The sequence below is a fragment of the Falco punctatus genome, assembly GCF_963210335.1.
Source record: "Falco punctatus genome assembly, chromosome: 16".
Lineage (NCBI taxonomy): Eukaryota > Metazoa > Chordata > Aves > Falconiformes > Falconidae > Falco > Falco punctatus.
The window spans coordinates 7605061-7617435 of record NC_137596.1 but is presented as its reverse complement, the minus strand read 5'-3'; the positions used below and the strand labels follow the sequence as shown (position 1 = coordinate 7617435).

Below are 12375 nucleotides of genomic sequence, written 5' to 3'. Positions count from 1 at the left end.
TCCCCACACAGGTGCTGTGTGTTACAGACATGGCTCCGAAGAACTTCAGGGAGTGCTGAAGTCTTGTGATCCACAGTGAAAGCCCAGAAATGGGGAGAGGGGGTTCCTGCCTCCAACTCCTGTCCTGCCTTATGCTGTCTCTGCAACAAAGGTTTCACCTGCCTGAAAGCAAGAAAAACCTCCTGCTGTCCTCCTGTGAGCATCGCTGTCATTAGTTAAAGGTTGGTAGAGGCACTGTGAGTTCCTCAGAGGAAAATGCCACTTCACAGGGAGTATCGCAGTATTGCAGCTCCCACTGCAACCCCAGGGCAGCAGCGCTGACACGGGGCAGGCACCATCCAGCCCTCAGCAGGTGTTCCACCTTGGTGGCAGGTTGTGAAACGAAGCCACGTTCTCAGCGGTGCTGCGCCGTGACTCATCTCCTCTATCTGCTACAAAGGATGCCAACTACTATGATTAAAAACCTCCAAACAGTTTGATTCAGGCTCGTCACACCCAGCGGCTCCATGCATAGCCTAATTCACCCATCCAAGCATAGTGCCACTGCAGCAAGCCTTATTCCCACCACCACCGGTGGCAAGGACCAGTCCCCCAGCGCTTGGGAGGACACTGTGACTCAGCTGTGATGCGATGCAACAAGCCACTGCCTTCAGCCAGGGGGAGGAATATTCAGCAAAACCTAATTTTAACTTCAAGAGCCTCATCTCCCCCCCTCAGAGCTCTGGGCAGGAGGATGAGCACCTCCAGCAGCTCGCCCAGAGCACGCAGAGCAGGCTCTCCTCACACTCCCTAAAAGAGCCTCTGTTTATCTCACGGAGAGAGCGGCAGCTGAGGGAGGCCAGATGCCTGCGAGACCTCTTCTCTCTCCTTCTTCTCCTGCAAAGCCTCACTGCCCCATCAGGCCCAGGCCCGCTGTGTGCTGGGCTGCTGGCCACAGCCTAAGTCCTCTGACAGCACCGAAGCAAGCTGCCACGGCCCTAAGAGGTGTCCCCAGCGTTCAGGGGTGTCTCCACAGCTCCCCGTAGCCATGGTGCCAGAGAAATCTGTTCCTGGCTCCCTCGCACCGACACGAGCTGTCTCGGGCACTGTGGGTCTGAGGCAGGTTATTCTTTCGCTGTGCCACAGTCGTCAGGGCGGTAGGAACAAACCGATTTCTCCTCCGTCACAGAGTAATCTTATTATGTTCAAAGGGGTGGGTGGAAGATGATGCAGAGCTACGGGCCAGGCGGATGCACCCCCATGGAAATGAATGGGAGGCACGCTGATTTACACCGCCCCAGGATTGACTCCATGCACTCAGTTGTTTTTCTTGGCAGCGCTTTGCCTCTGGCATGACTGATGGCTCCAGGACTTCAGAGTCACTTCTCAGCTTGTGCATCCGAGCCAAACGTGACCTGAAACCACAGCCGTGGTGCTACGCTGTCGGCAGACTGCGCTGCTCTGGACGGTGAGGAAAGGGCCGGGTCCTTCCTTCTCCTGGCTATGGGTGCAAACCCGGCCCAAGTGACTCACTCACAAGCCATTACAAAAGCGGCCGTCTGCGAGGAGCTCCAGCCTCCTCGCCTCCAGGCGCAAGGAGCCGCGGGAAGTGCAAACAGGACAGCTTATGCTCGACGGCCCTGCGGAAGGACAGCAGGTAGGGAAAGCAAAGGACATCACACACGTCTGCTCCCGTCCCTGCCTGGAGCCGGCACCGGGCTGCAGCAGCACGGAGCCAGCCAAGTCTCTGGCGGGGGACAGGGGCTTGTTTACTCCCAATAACACGACAGAGATTGTTCTTCTGAGTGTCAGCCCAGCCCCTTCGCCAACGTTAATAATGCTCTGCTAAAAGCACCTGCCACGGCAAGGACTTCTGAAAGTGTCGGAAGCATTGACTCTCGGAGGCTCCCCGCTAGCGGGAGAGGTGCCGGGGGGTTATTGGCCTCACCTGGCAGACGGGGAGACGGAGGCACAGTGACGGCGTGTCGGAGCACGCTGAGGGCAGATCTCGGGCATCCTGTTCTCCTGACCGCATGTTGTGAGTTACCCACCATTGAGCTCCTAGCATCACAGTGATGATGTAGCGCAGGACTCGTCTCTGGGAACAGCTGCCCCAAACTGGGAGATTTACCATGTACTTCTTCACGGACAGGGAGTCCAGCTCCAGCTGGCCTGCACACAGTCTGCATCAGTGTGATGGGATGGATTTATCCCAGCTGTCCTCCCCAAGCCTGCACAAAGGTGCTTGCCTCTTGCTGTGATTGCTAAACAGCAGACCCTCTGCAGCAACTGCCTCTCTGAGCAAGTGATCAGTCATAAACATTGCCTAATTTTTTTTCTCCCAGGTTTCACAACCAGAGATTAGTGACAGATTAACTTTAATTTTAACAGCCCTCGCTGTTCTCAAATTTGTCCCTCCCCTGCTGGCATACTGAGACTAATTGACTGCTGCTTCCTCTGACAGTGCAGTGGGTTTGACCTTGCTTTTAACACAGCACCAAAGCCAAACACTCCCATGTGCCAGGGTACTTCCACCCCATCCTGGCTTGTTCCAGCTCACACCACTGTCCCCCTCGCAGTATGATAAAGCTGCTAATTGACTCCTCTCGCTGTTCGCTGTTTCTGAAGTGTAATGTGTCAGAGGATGTCTGGGATCGTCAGATCTCTCCCTCTCTTGCAAGATGGATGTCAAGGTGATTTTAATCATCTCTATCTATGTATAAAGAGCCTCTGAAAAACAGAAAACATATTCATCTGCAATGTATTAGAAAATAATCAAATGCTTTGCGTGGACATGGATAAGATGATCCTATTGTTAAGGCTCTGGACTAGGACTTAAAGAGATTTTAGGACTCGGGATTTTTCCGTAGCAGATATGATTGGTCTGTATAAATACATCAGGTGGAGGAGGTCCATAGCAAAGAGGTAGAACAGCTTTTGAAGCTAAAATGATAGCACTGGCACAAAAATAAATAGATATAAACCAGCCAGAAATAAACAGGCTGAAAATTAAAAGAGGGTTCCTAATGATCAGAGGAGCTTGAGTGATTGCATACCTTTCCCAGAAAAGCAACGAGGGCAACACAGCCACCTGGAAGCAAGCTGGAGCTTGATACCCTTGTGAGAGGGATGATTTGACCTGGTGACAGCCCACGGCCTGGATGGAGAAAGTTCCCTCCACGTCCTCAAGCTGTGTGGTCCCACTGCAGCCCCCTGCGGGGTCACCCCTGCACCCCCCGGTGCCTCCCTGCGCTCAGCCCTCCCCTGTAAGCAGAGCCAGCCCCGCTCTGCCCATCCTGCCCGCAGGTCTGCCTTGCCATGTGTCCTTGTCCCAGGCAGGGAGCAAACACACCGTCTCAGCACAAACCAGCCCAACCAGCCTCGAGCCTGGAATAAGCAAGAAGTGCCATCACTCGCGTGACACTGCTCCATCCCCACTGCAGGCGAGGTCCCTCAAGCCAGCTGCTCTGCAAAAGGCATTACTTGGGTCAGGGACACTTAAAAGACTTATCATCTCGGCAGAAAATCACCAGCGGCCAACAACGCAAGTGGGCATTCCTGGCTCGCTCCTTCAGCCCTTCAGCTCCTCCGTTCAGAAGCAGCCACGTTAAAGATGCCCGGGCTTGTCAAGCTCCTTGTGGCATGAGAGGAGAAAATACCACTCAAACGAATGATTTTAACGGTGTGCTCAGTGCCCCACAGGCCTGAATGGCAGCTGGGGACAGGGAGAGATGACACAGCAAGACCTGTCCAAAGCTTCTAAGGTGCCACAGGTACTTGCCACCCCTCTCCCCAGCTAAAAATGAAGGTACAGCCAGTCCTGAATACAGGTGTTTTAAAACAGGCAGGGGACCACCACTGCAAATACCTTCTGGGCTCTAACTAGCAAGCACTGTCCTACAGCCTGCATTAATCACCCCCTTCCTCAGTGTCCCCAGGACGAGGAAGGAGAGCAAAATGCTATCGCTGTCACTGCACCAGCGCTTGAGCCTTGTGGGCACTAAGGGGAAAGACGCTGTGTCAGGAGGAAACGCAATTAAGTAGGTACTTGGTACATGGTGCCTTCACTGGCCCCAAGAGGAGGGGGTTTGGGGGTGTCTGGGGGCGGAAAAAAGGAATAAAACAAACAAATGAAAGCCCTGAGAGGACTGGGCTGCCATGTGGCTGGCGCTCCTGAAGGACGCTGCTGCGAGGGACAGCGAGGCGGGCAGGCAAAAGCTTCGTCCACAGAAGTTAGCACGGGACACACGGAGCACCAGCTGTTAAAACCCGTACAACCACGAGACACGCAAAGAACCCACCCCTGAGGCCACGCAGCAGCCCCTGCGATCCCCTTCCTCCCCAGACGTCCCCTTCAGACAACGTGATTGACACCTGGCACAGCCAGGACTGATGGTGACACACACCGAGTTCGTCGGGTCCTGGGGGGCAAACGACATTCAGCTCTTGGCAGAATCTGTCCCTGAACTCTTGCCGGGGGTAACAGCTAAAGAGGAACAAGTCCCTTTGAGACTGATTAGCCACTTCGAAGTTAAAAAGGTTTGATGTGGCGGGATTGCCGAGGGTCTCAGAGCTATCGGCTGGTAACTCATCTGCATCTCATCAACATACCAATTAGACACCCCTGCCACTTCCACTGCTCTGTCTCAGGACATCAGCAGAGCCTTTAGCTGAATGGCAGCCAAGCAGCTGCACCTAGCACCGGGCAGAAGCAAAGGGTCACAGGCAGAGCTGGGGACAATGTGCCCATGGCAGGACAGCAGCTTCCCCTGTCCCCCCTGCACGCCTGCCTTCCCCGGGGCTGTACACATCACAGCCCCTCTCCACTCCCTGCTCCGTTAAGCTCCCAAACCTGAGCTCTCGGCTTACTGTAAAACACCACGCTGAAAACAGAGGGGTGTGCTGCAATGTTTTTTAAAGGGGTAAAGAAAGGGAAAAAATAAAAAGATGACATTTACAAACTTGGTCCTTGTCAGATCTATGGATCACCAACACATTAATGAGCTTGTGCTTTATCATGCATCCTATGAACAGGGAGCAGTTCTCATATGGCTGTGGGAAAATTTCCACTTGTTAAGCTAAATCAGGAAAAGACACGTTTGGTGCGTTACATAAATGTATTAAAAATTGGATGTCAAAAAGCCTTGTCTCTCCTTGCCCAAAAGCAACAGCAAGTTAGAAAATCTAAATGTCTTTAATTTGTTTGCTGGCTGGATCAGCTTCAAAATCTGGTGAATTCTCTATCAGAGCTGATGAGCTGGAAGTCCCTGTGGCTTCGATAGATGGAAGGAGACAGCTGGGGAGGGGAAGGAGAGAGAGGGAAGGAGAAACGGGCAGAGTGTCAGCTTGAGTAAAACCAAGGAGGGAGCAGAAGTGTGTCCTGGTTTCGGTGAGGACAGAGTTAATATTCTTCTCAGTAGCTGGTGCATTATCGTGTTTTGGATTTGGTGTAAGAACAATGTTGATTATCACACTGACATTTTTTGTATAAACATTACCTAGCAACGACTAAGTCAGGCACTTTTTAGTTTCTTAGGCCTTGCCAGCGAGAGGCTGGAGGGGCACGAGCAGTTGGGAGGGGACACAGCTGGGACAGCTGACCTGAGCTAACCGAAGAGGTAATCCATACCATGGGACATCACGCTCGGCATATAAACTGGGGGGGGGGTGGCTGGGGCTGCCGACCATTGCTCGGGGACCGGCTGGGCACCAGTCAGCGGGTGGTGAGCGGCTGTATTACGCATCACTGGTTTTCTTTTCTTCCTTCCCTTTGGATTTCATTCCTCTCCCCTTCTCTTTTCTTTTCATCATAATGGTAGTTGTTGTTGTTATTACTATCATCACCATCATTACTATGATGATGATTATTGGGTTTTGTTTTATTTTATTTCAGTTATTAAATTGTTCTTGTCTCAGCCCTCCAGTTCTGCATTCCTTCCCGATTCCCCTCCCATCCCTCTGTGGGGCAGGCAGCGAGCAAGTGGCTGGTGGGGCTCAGTTGCGGCTGGGGTCAAACCCAGACAAAGTGTTCAAACAAGAGCCTGAGCAGATCAGTTCCTACAACCCTTGGGAACATGATTGTCCCCAGGATGCAAATATTTGTTCCTTACCCCATCCCCTCATGGTGGGTTTAATGTCTAATGATTTATTTAGTCGTTTTTATTGCACGAAGCGGGGTTGCCTAGCATAACCAGCGATGTGCTTCCCCTTGCAGTGACCAAGGGGGTGGGCAGGATGGGCAGGACCCTGCCCAGGTTCCACAGCTCCATCCAGGGCTGCCCTTCCCAACCAGCCACTGCCACAAACTCAGCCTGTGAGGGTCCCCAGCACCCCTCCGGGCATTGCTATCAGTCAGGCAAGACCCCTGAGAGGGGGCTGCCTGCAGTGGGGGGAGCAGACGGTGGAAAGGCTGCCACAGTCACACAGTTTTATGGAGACTAACTCCTCCCTGGTGGGTTCTGAGAGGAGGGGGCTGGCAGCCAGCACCGGCGCTCAGCAAGCAGCCACGCACAGCGAGGGACTGCCCCGTCCTTCCAGCACCTAGTTACTGTGACTGGAAGTGATTTATCACCACTGCGCTCTGACGGGGAATTTGAAAAGCTTAGTCTCAGCGCAGCTTTTCCTGGGTACCTCTAAAACATGAAGCTGCTTATTTACAGAGCTGTTGCAACAGGTCAAAAAAGGTTTTCTCCTGTCAGACAGGGTTTGTGGAGAAAAGCCGAGATTTTTGTCTCGGGGCAGATGAGGCTGCAGCCAGAGCTCTGGGAGAAGCACTGCTCCAAGAGGACCCATGCGTTTAATGTGAACTCCCTGCCACATTTAAACACATCAAAAACATAGCTGTCGTAGTGAGGTTTACAGCATTTGCTTCCCTTGCTCCAGCTGAATGCATGCTCTTACTAATGCAGATGGGCTTGGATCTGTCACTTTTGCTCGGAGTATGATGGGTTTGGGAAATTATTAAAAGGGCACTGTTGCTATGAGAGATCTTACTGTAGGGAGAATGCCATCCTGATCCCCTGCTCACTCAGCTAAAGGCAGCATCAAAGCTGAGCTGTCACTTGACAGGTAAGAACTGGCAGGCAACATCCTCGCCAAGGCTAAAATTCACTGCTGCCAGACCAGGAGAGACTTCCTAACGCCAAAATTCTCTGTCAGTGTGGGGTAAGATACAATAGCTTTTGTTCTCTGCCAACGTCTAAAAGTGGCAATCTCCAAGAAAATGGGCAGGTGTGGTGCTGACAGCAGGGAAATAAGACAGATGAAAACCCTCTTTCTCAGATTTCCTTTTTTTTTTTTTCCTGAATGAGGTTTGGATTTACCAGTAAAACCCTAATTCCTTGGCCTTGTGTCACATAATCTCACCAGTTTGATAACTGTGGCCCCAGACATTTATCCTTAACCTTAGCTGATGCCAGAAAATATCCCTTGGACAGAAAGAGGGCAACAAGCAGAAGAAGGACCAGCGCTGTGAGGAATCTCAGCAAACGAGAGCCTGAGCTAAGCAAACCCATCGCAGAGGAGCACGCACCACAGACCGAGAGGCAGATCACCTTGCTCTTCCTCCCACGTGCCACGCCAGGGGAGAGATGGTGGGGAGCTCCTGTCGTACTGCTTCACTCTCCTCCCAGAGGCAGTAGTTTGGAAAGGTTCATAGTACCCTTTTTTGCCCGTTTCATGGGAAATTTTCCCATTTTTCCCCATCTGAATCACTTTGAGCACACGTGTCTCCACAAGCTTAAGAACAAAAGTGTCTTGAGTGTGAGCCTGTATCTGGCACACGCTTTGTGACCAAGTTATCTCCTGCACAGGAGGGTGACTGTGACGGGCCGGACATTGGCTCCAACATCAGCACCTCAGGGACTCGAATTAAGACAAATCTAAATTATCTCAAGACATGTTCTTGATGAAGGGAACACTGTGTGTTTGCCAACCCAATCCCAGCGGTGGCTACTGTGACATCCACGCCATGCTGTCACTTGCTGAACACTTCATGTTGCAAAAGGGGGGTATCCTCAACCCCCTCCGGCCCCCGCAGCAGCAGCCGGAGCCAGACCCTCGCCAGGCTACGCACACACCGTCCCCGGGCACCATCCCTCGGCATCACCCCAGGCAGCGTGGCCGCTCCTACCTGTCGGAAGCCGCGGCGCGTGTACTGCAGGATTTTCAGGGCGTAGTTTGATCGCTGGCCTTTGCTGTTGAATTCGATGTGGCCGGTGAGACCTTCCAATTCTACCTGTCCAAGAGAGAATGAGTTACAGCGCCCATCAGGGTGGCTCATCCCCCACCCACAGCAGAGCTGGGGGTGGCAGCCACTCACCCCACGCACCGGCCATCCACCCTCCCAGCGGGTACAGTAATGCACTCCTTACGACCTGTCGTAACTGCTTTCGGAGCCTGGCTGGGGTAGCAGAGAGATGTGGAGGGCAGCCGGAGAATCAGCAGCGTGAAGTGCAGGGTTCCCTGAAATTCTTTGCTCCAGCTGCTTCGGAACAACCACAACCACCTCCACAGCCCCTCGCCGGCTCCCTCCGTCCCAAGGCTAACACCGCGCTGCCCGGCGGCAGGCACAAGCCCTCCGCTGTGTCACACTGAGTCGCCAGCTGGGGATTCCCCCCCCCAAACCATTAGTGCTGTGTCACAGCACCGGGCCAGCACTTAACGCAAGAGCCTGTTGCGGCGGAGGCAGGATGAGCGCCTCCCGCGCTGTGCAGATTGACCACTGCTCACTTGTCACTGAAGAGGTGCTCCAGCAGCAAGGGCAAGCTGCCGGCCCTCCTAGCGGCAGAGCCAAGGGAAGCTGAAGGATTTTGTTGTCTCTGACTAAAGGTGAGGTTTAAAGCAAGGTTCGCATGCACAGAACCTTGTACCACTTTGGTCAGCTCAGCTGAGCCTTCCTTTGGGGGGAGGGGAAAGAAGCCTCATGAAACTTCCTCACCTCATGACATTTCAGTTGCTCCCTGAACAAACTTGGAAAAAACACGCTCCTTCTGCATGGTCAAGCTCAGCTCTGAGGAATCACATTGACAAACTCTTGCTATTTCAGAAAGCTGAAATTTCAGGGTCTGTTCTCGTGCCAGAACCACACTTTTGGGTTCAAAGGAGCCCAAATCCCTTCATCGGGAAACTCACACCTTGCCACTGAGCTCTACGCAATTGTACTGTGTGACCTTACATCAACTCAAGTTCACTCAAAACGGAGTTCAAATCACTTGGTAACATTCATACTTAAAAAAAAATAAAAATAAAAATCACTGAATTCCAGTTTTTCCTGCAGCAAAGCCTGAAAAATGGAGTTTCATGTTGTTCCAAGACCAGTGACAAACCAGCCCTCAGATCTCCTCTCTTTTCATTCCCAGTGCTACCTTCAAACAGACCGACACTGCTTGAGAACTGTGCCAGCACCCGCACGTACATACACATCTTCTGCTTCTGGCAGCGACGAGCACTGGCTCCTAGCACGCCAGGAAAGTTCAGTCCCTTCTCACCATTCTCAGGTAGTTCATCAGGCTGGTGCCATGCTGCCAGATCTGGGCAGACCCACAGGACAGGGGCTTCACACCGATCTCCTGGCTCCGGTTCAGCTCCTGCACGGCAGTCACCACAGCGTACACGGCATCGAACAGCAGCGCGGAAGAGAGCTGTAGGGAAAAGGAAGGAAAAAACCTGAGATGGGAAGACATAAATAGAGCCTCCTGCTGCACCTTCAGGACCTAGCAGCAAACAGGAGAGTTCCCTCTCCACAACCTCAGCTGGGATCAGAAAGGAGCAAAATCCTTGGCTGTGCAGACAGCGAGCCCTGCTCGTCTGCCGTTATGCTCCAGCAACACCCTGCACACCGTCTGCACTCGCCTGGGGGCAGGGAGAACACCAGCAGTGGCATCCCTGAACTGCCGTGCCTGTGAAGGCATCACTAGGGCAAGTGCAATCCCTTTGCCAGCCCCAGTCTGTCATGTTTCTCCTTCTCGTCTTGCACACTTGCTTACCCTTTATGTCCTTGCTTGTTCCTCAGGGTTTCTTCCATCACTATCATTTTTCTATCTCTGTTTGTCCCTGTCCCTTCTCGTTCTTTCCCGTCTCAGTTTCCTAAAGTACTAACTAGTCAAGGTGTGGGGTTTTGGTGCTTTGCTGACCTCTGATCAAATCTGCTGGCCACGGGGAACACTCCTGGGCGCATCAGGTTTGTGAAGTTCTTTAAACAGGCAGCTGGGCAGAATAAAGATCCTGTGCCTGCAGCCACAGAAGGAATGATGACTGTGGTGCTTTAGCCTCCATTAGGCACCAGAGCCCTTCTTTGGCCACTGCTTTGAACAGCAGATGCACAAGAAATGAGGTTTTGTTAGATCTGCTTCTCAAGCAACCAAGCCCTGGCTTTCAGACCCTGAAGAGATCATCTAGTCCCTTGCTAAAACCTCCAGTTTCCTGCTGGTTGTTACCTGCTCTGCAATGGCATTGCTGAAGGAATGTCCAGAATCACAGAGCTCGTCCCCCTCTCCTTCTCATCTTTGCTTTGTTTGCCTTTAATCAGATCTCTGTGCTTATCAAGCCTTGCAAACCTGTGTTTTTCACCCATGCACAACCATTTCAATGGTTTTGATCTAGTTAATAATCAGCCATTTGCTCTCTCGTGTTCACTGTTGTGACTAAGATTTCGCTTTTAATTATTGTTGCCTCCTGACTCTGCTGGAATTCAGCCGTTGCAGCTCATTATTATCAAGGCTACATTTTCCTCATGGCTACTTCAGACAGCATCCTTTTACCATCCCAGCTCCCAGCAGCCGGCTCGGTCTTTAGCCCGGAGCTCTTTCCCCCACCTTACCCTGTTTGTGACTTGCAGCGCTCCAGCGGTATCCGCATCCTCTATTCCTCCCAAAGCCTGATTAGGTTTGTTCACTTCTGCCAGTGGCCCTGCAGGGACAATCTCACCCAGTTCAATCATCCCAATGAACCTTTGGCTTCAGCTGTTTTACTAATTTGAACAGAGTGAGTCAGACTTAACCCTGCTTGGTCTTACTCAGATCAGTGGTAAGACCTCAATGACCACAATGGCCTGGGATTAGGTAGTTAAAACCAGCACAAAACCTTCAAACTTACAAGCCAGCACGAATCAAAAGGCAGGATCCCAGCCTAATGCCAGCAAAACCCCAAACACCAGCTCTAACGGCACCTGTAACCTCTCACTTTTCCAACCCTGGTGCAGACTCACATTTGCTCTACCACATGACTCCTGCACGTACCAGTTTATTTTACAGAAATAGCAGCCGGGAGCTCTCCGGTGAGCACCACGCAACTTGACCGGCGTCTGTCTTGCATTTGGCCTGTCTCCCACGCAACGGGCAGCCCCTTTGGTCATGTATGTTGACAGCTTTCTGCTGATACTAAGGATTGACTGGCTCCAGAGCCATGAAGGTTTGTTACAGCTGTTCAGGAGCTAAACTGTAACACCAGAGGGGCTGAGCATCCTGAGGATGCACAAGGAGTTGGTAAGAGTGGGAACAGAAACTGGGCATCCCGTTTCCTATCCTGCCTCAGCAGTGAGATACTACAGGACCTTCTGCCACAGCAGCAAGCCTCTCTCCTGCACTGCTTCCCCTCTCTTCGGGGGTAAGCCTGCTAAGGTTTTTTGCTCAGTATTTACATCCGACCTAAACATTCCCCTCCTGGGAAACATTTTCCAGAGCTTCCTAATGGAGCTGATATAGCCTTCTTCCTACCTTTCTTTTTTACCTTCAATACAAGTTCTTTTCCTAATAGGACCTCTCCAGCCTGTCCTGTCCTCAGCTCCTGTTCCATGAAGCTCTTTAGCATACACTGAATTTTAACTGTGGACCGAATCCCATTTGAGTTACAGGATACTGTACACACCTAGCAATTGCTTTCCTGAATCAGGAACCACATTAATAACGGTTGGCCAAATGGAAGCATTATGAGAGCAAACGCAACCCCTGTGACCCCAAAGTTTCACCATCTCGTACCAAATCAGAATATTGGCCCAGCATTTTTAATTGTCTCCCACTGGGTTTTCATTTCCATTTTTCCAGAGCAGTTAATGATCTCTTATTAGCTAGTGAGCAAGAGACTTGTAGATCTTAGTGAAGCATTTGACATTATTGATTGGAATATTTTACTCCTTAGTCTTGAACCATTTATTAGGATTTCTGGCAGCCCCCTTATGATTTCAAGCAATTTAGGGGTTGGGGTGGGGGCTGTGATACACAGAATCAAGCCCCCTTGGTAAGGAATGGGAACCTCTCCCGTGCACTCAACGTATCTCTTCCCTTTCTCAAAGAAAAATCACAGCTTTCCTCAGAAGCATCACATTTCCATTCCTGATGCTGCTTATCATTTATGACAGCCATTCCCTGCCCCGGTGGGCTCAAACCCCGGCTCCTGTGC

At 51.8% G+C, this 12375-nt stretch overlaps 1 protein-coding gene across 3 annotated transcripts in view; it reads right to left on the bottom strand.

Annotated features, from left to right (window-relative positions):
- GRIK4 (glutamate ionotropic receptor kainate type subunit 4) overlaps nucleotides 1-12375 on the bottom strand; it is a 217996-nt gene that overhangs the window by 40337 nt on the left and 165284 nt on the right. For all 3 annotated transcript variants that reach the window (XM_080366403.1, XM_080366404.1, XM_080366402.1), the window contains exons 9-10: nucleotides 9468-9620; nucleotides 8111-8215 (exon numbers count right to left, since the gene is read on the bottom strand). In XM_080366403.1, coding sequence (XP_080222529.1) covers nucleotides 8111-8215; nucleotides 9468-9620 — 258 coding nt within the window. The remainder of the gene's footprint in view (nucleotides 1-8110; nucleotides 8216-9467; nucleotides 9621-12375) is intronic.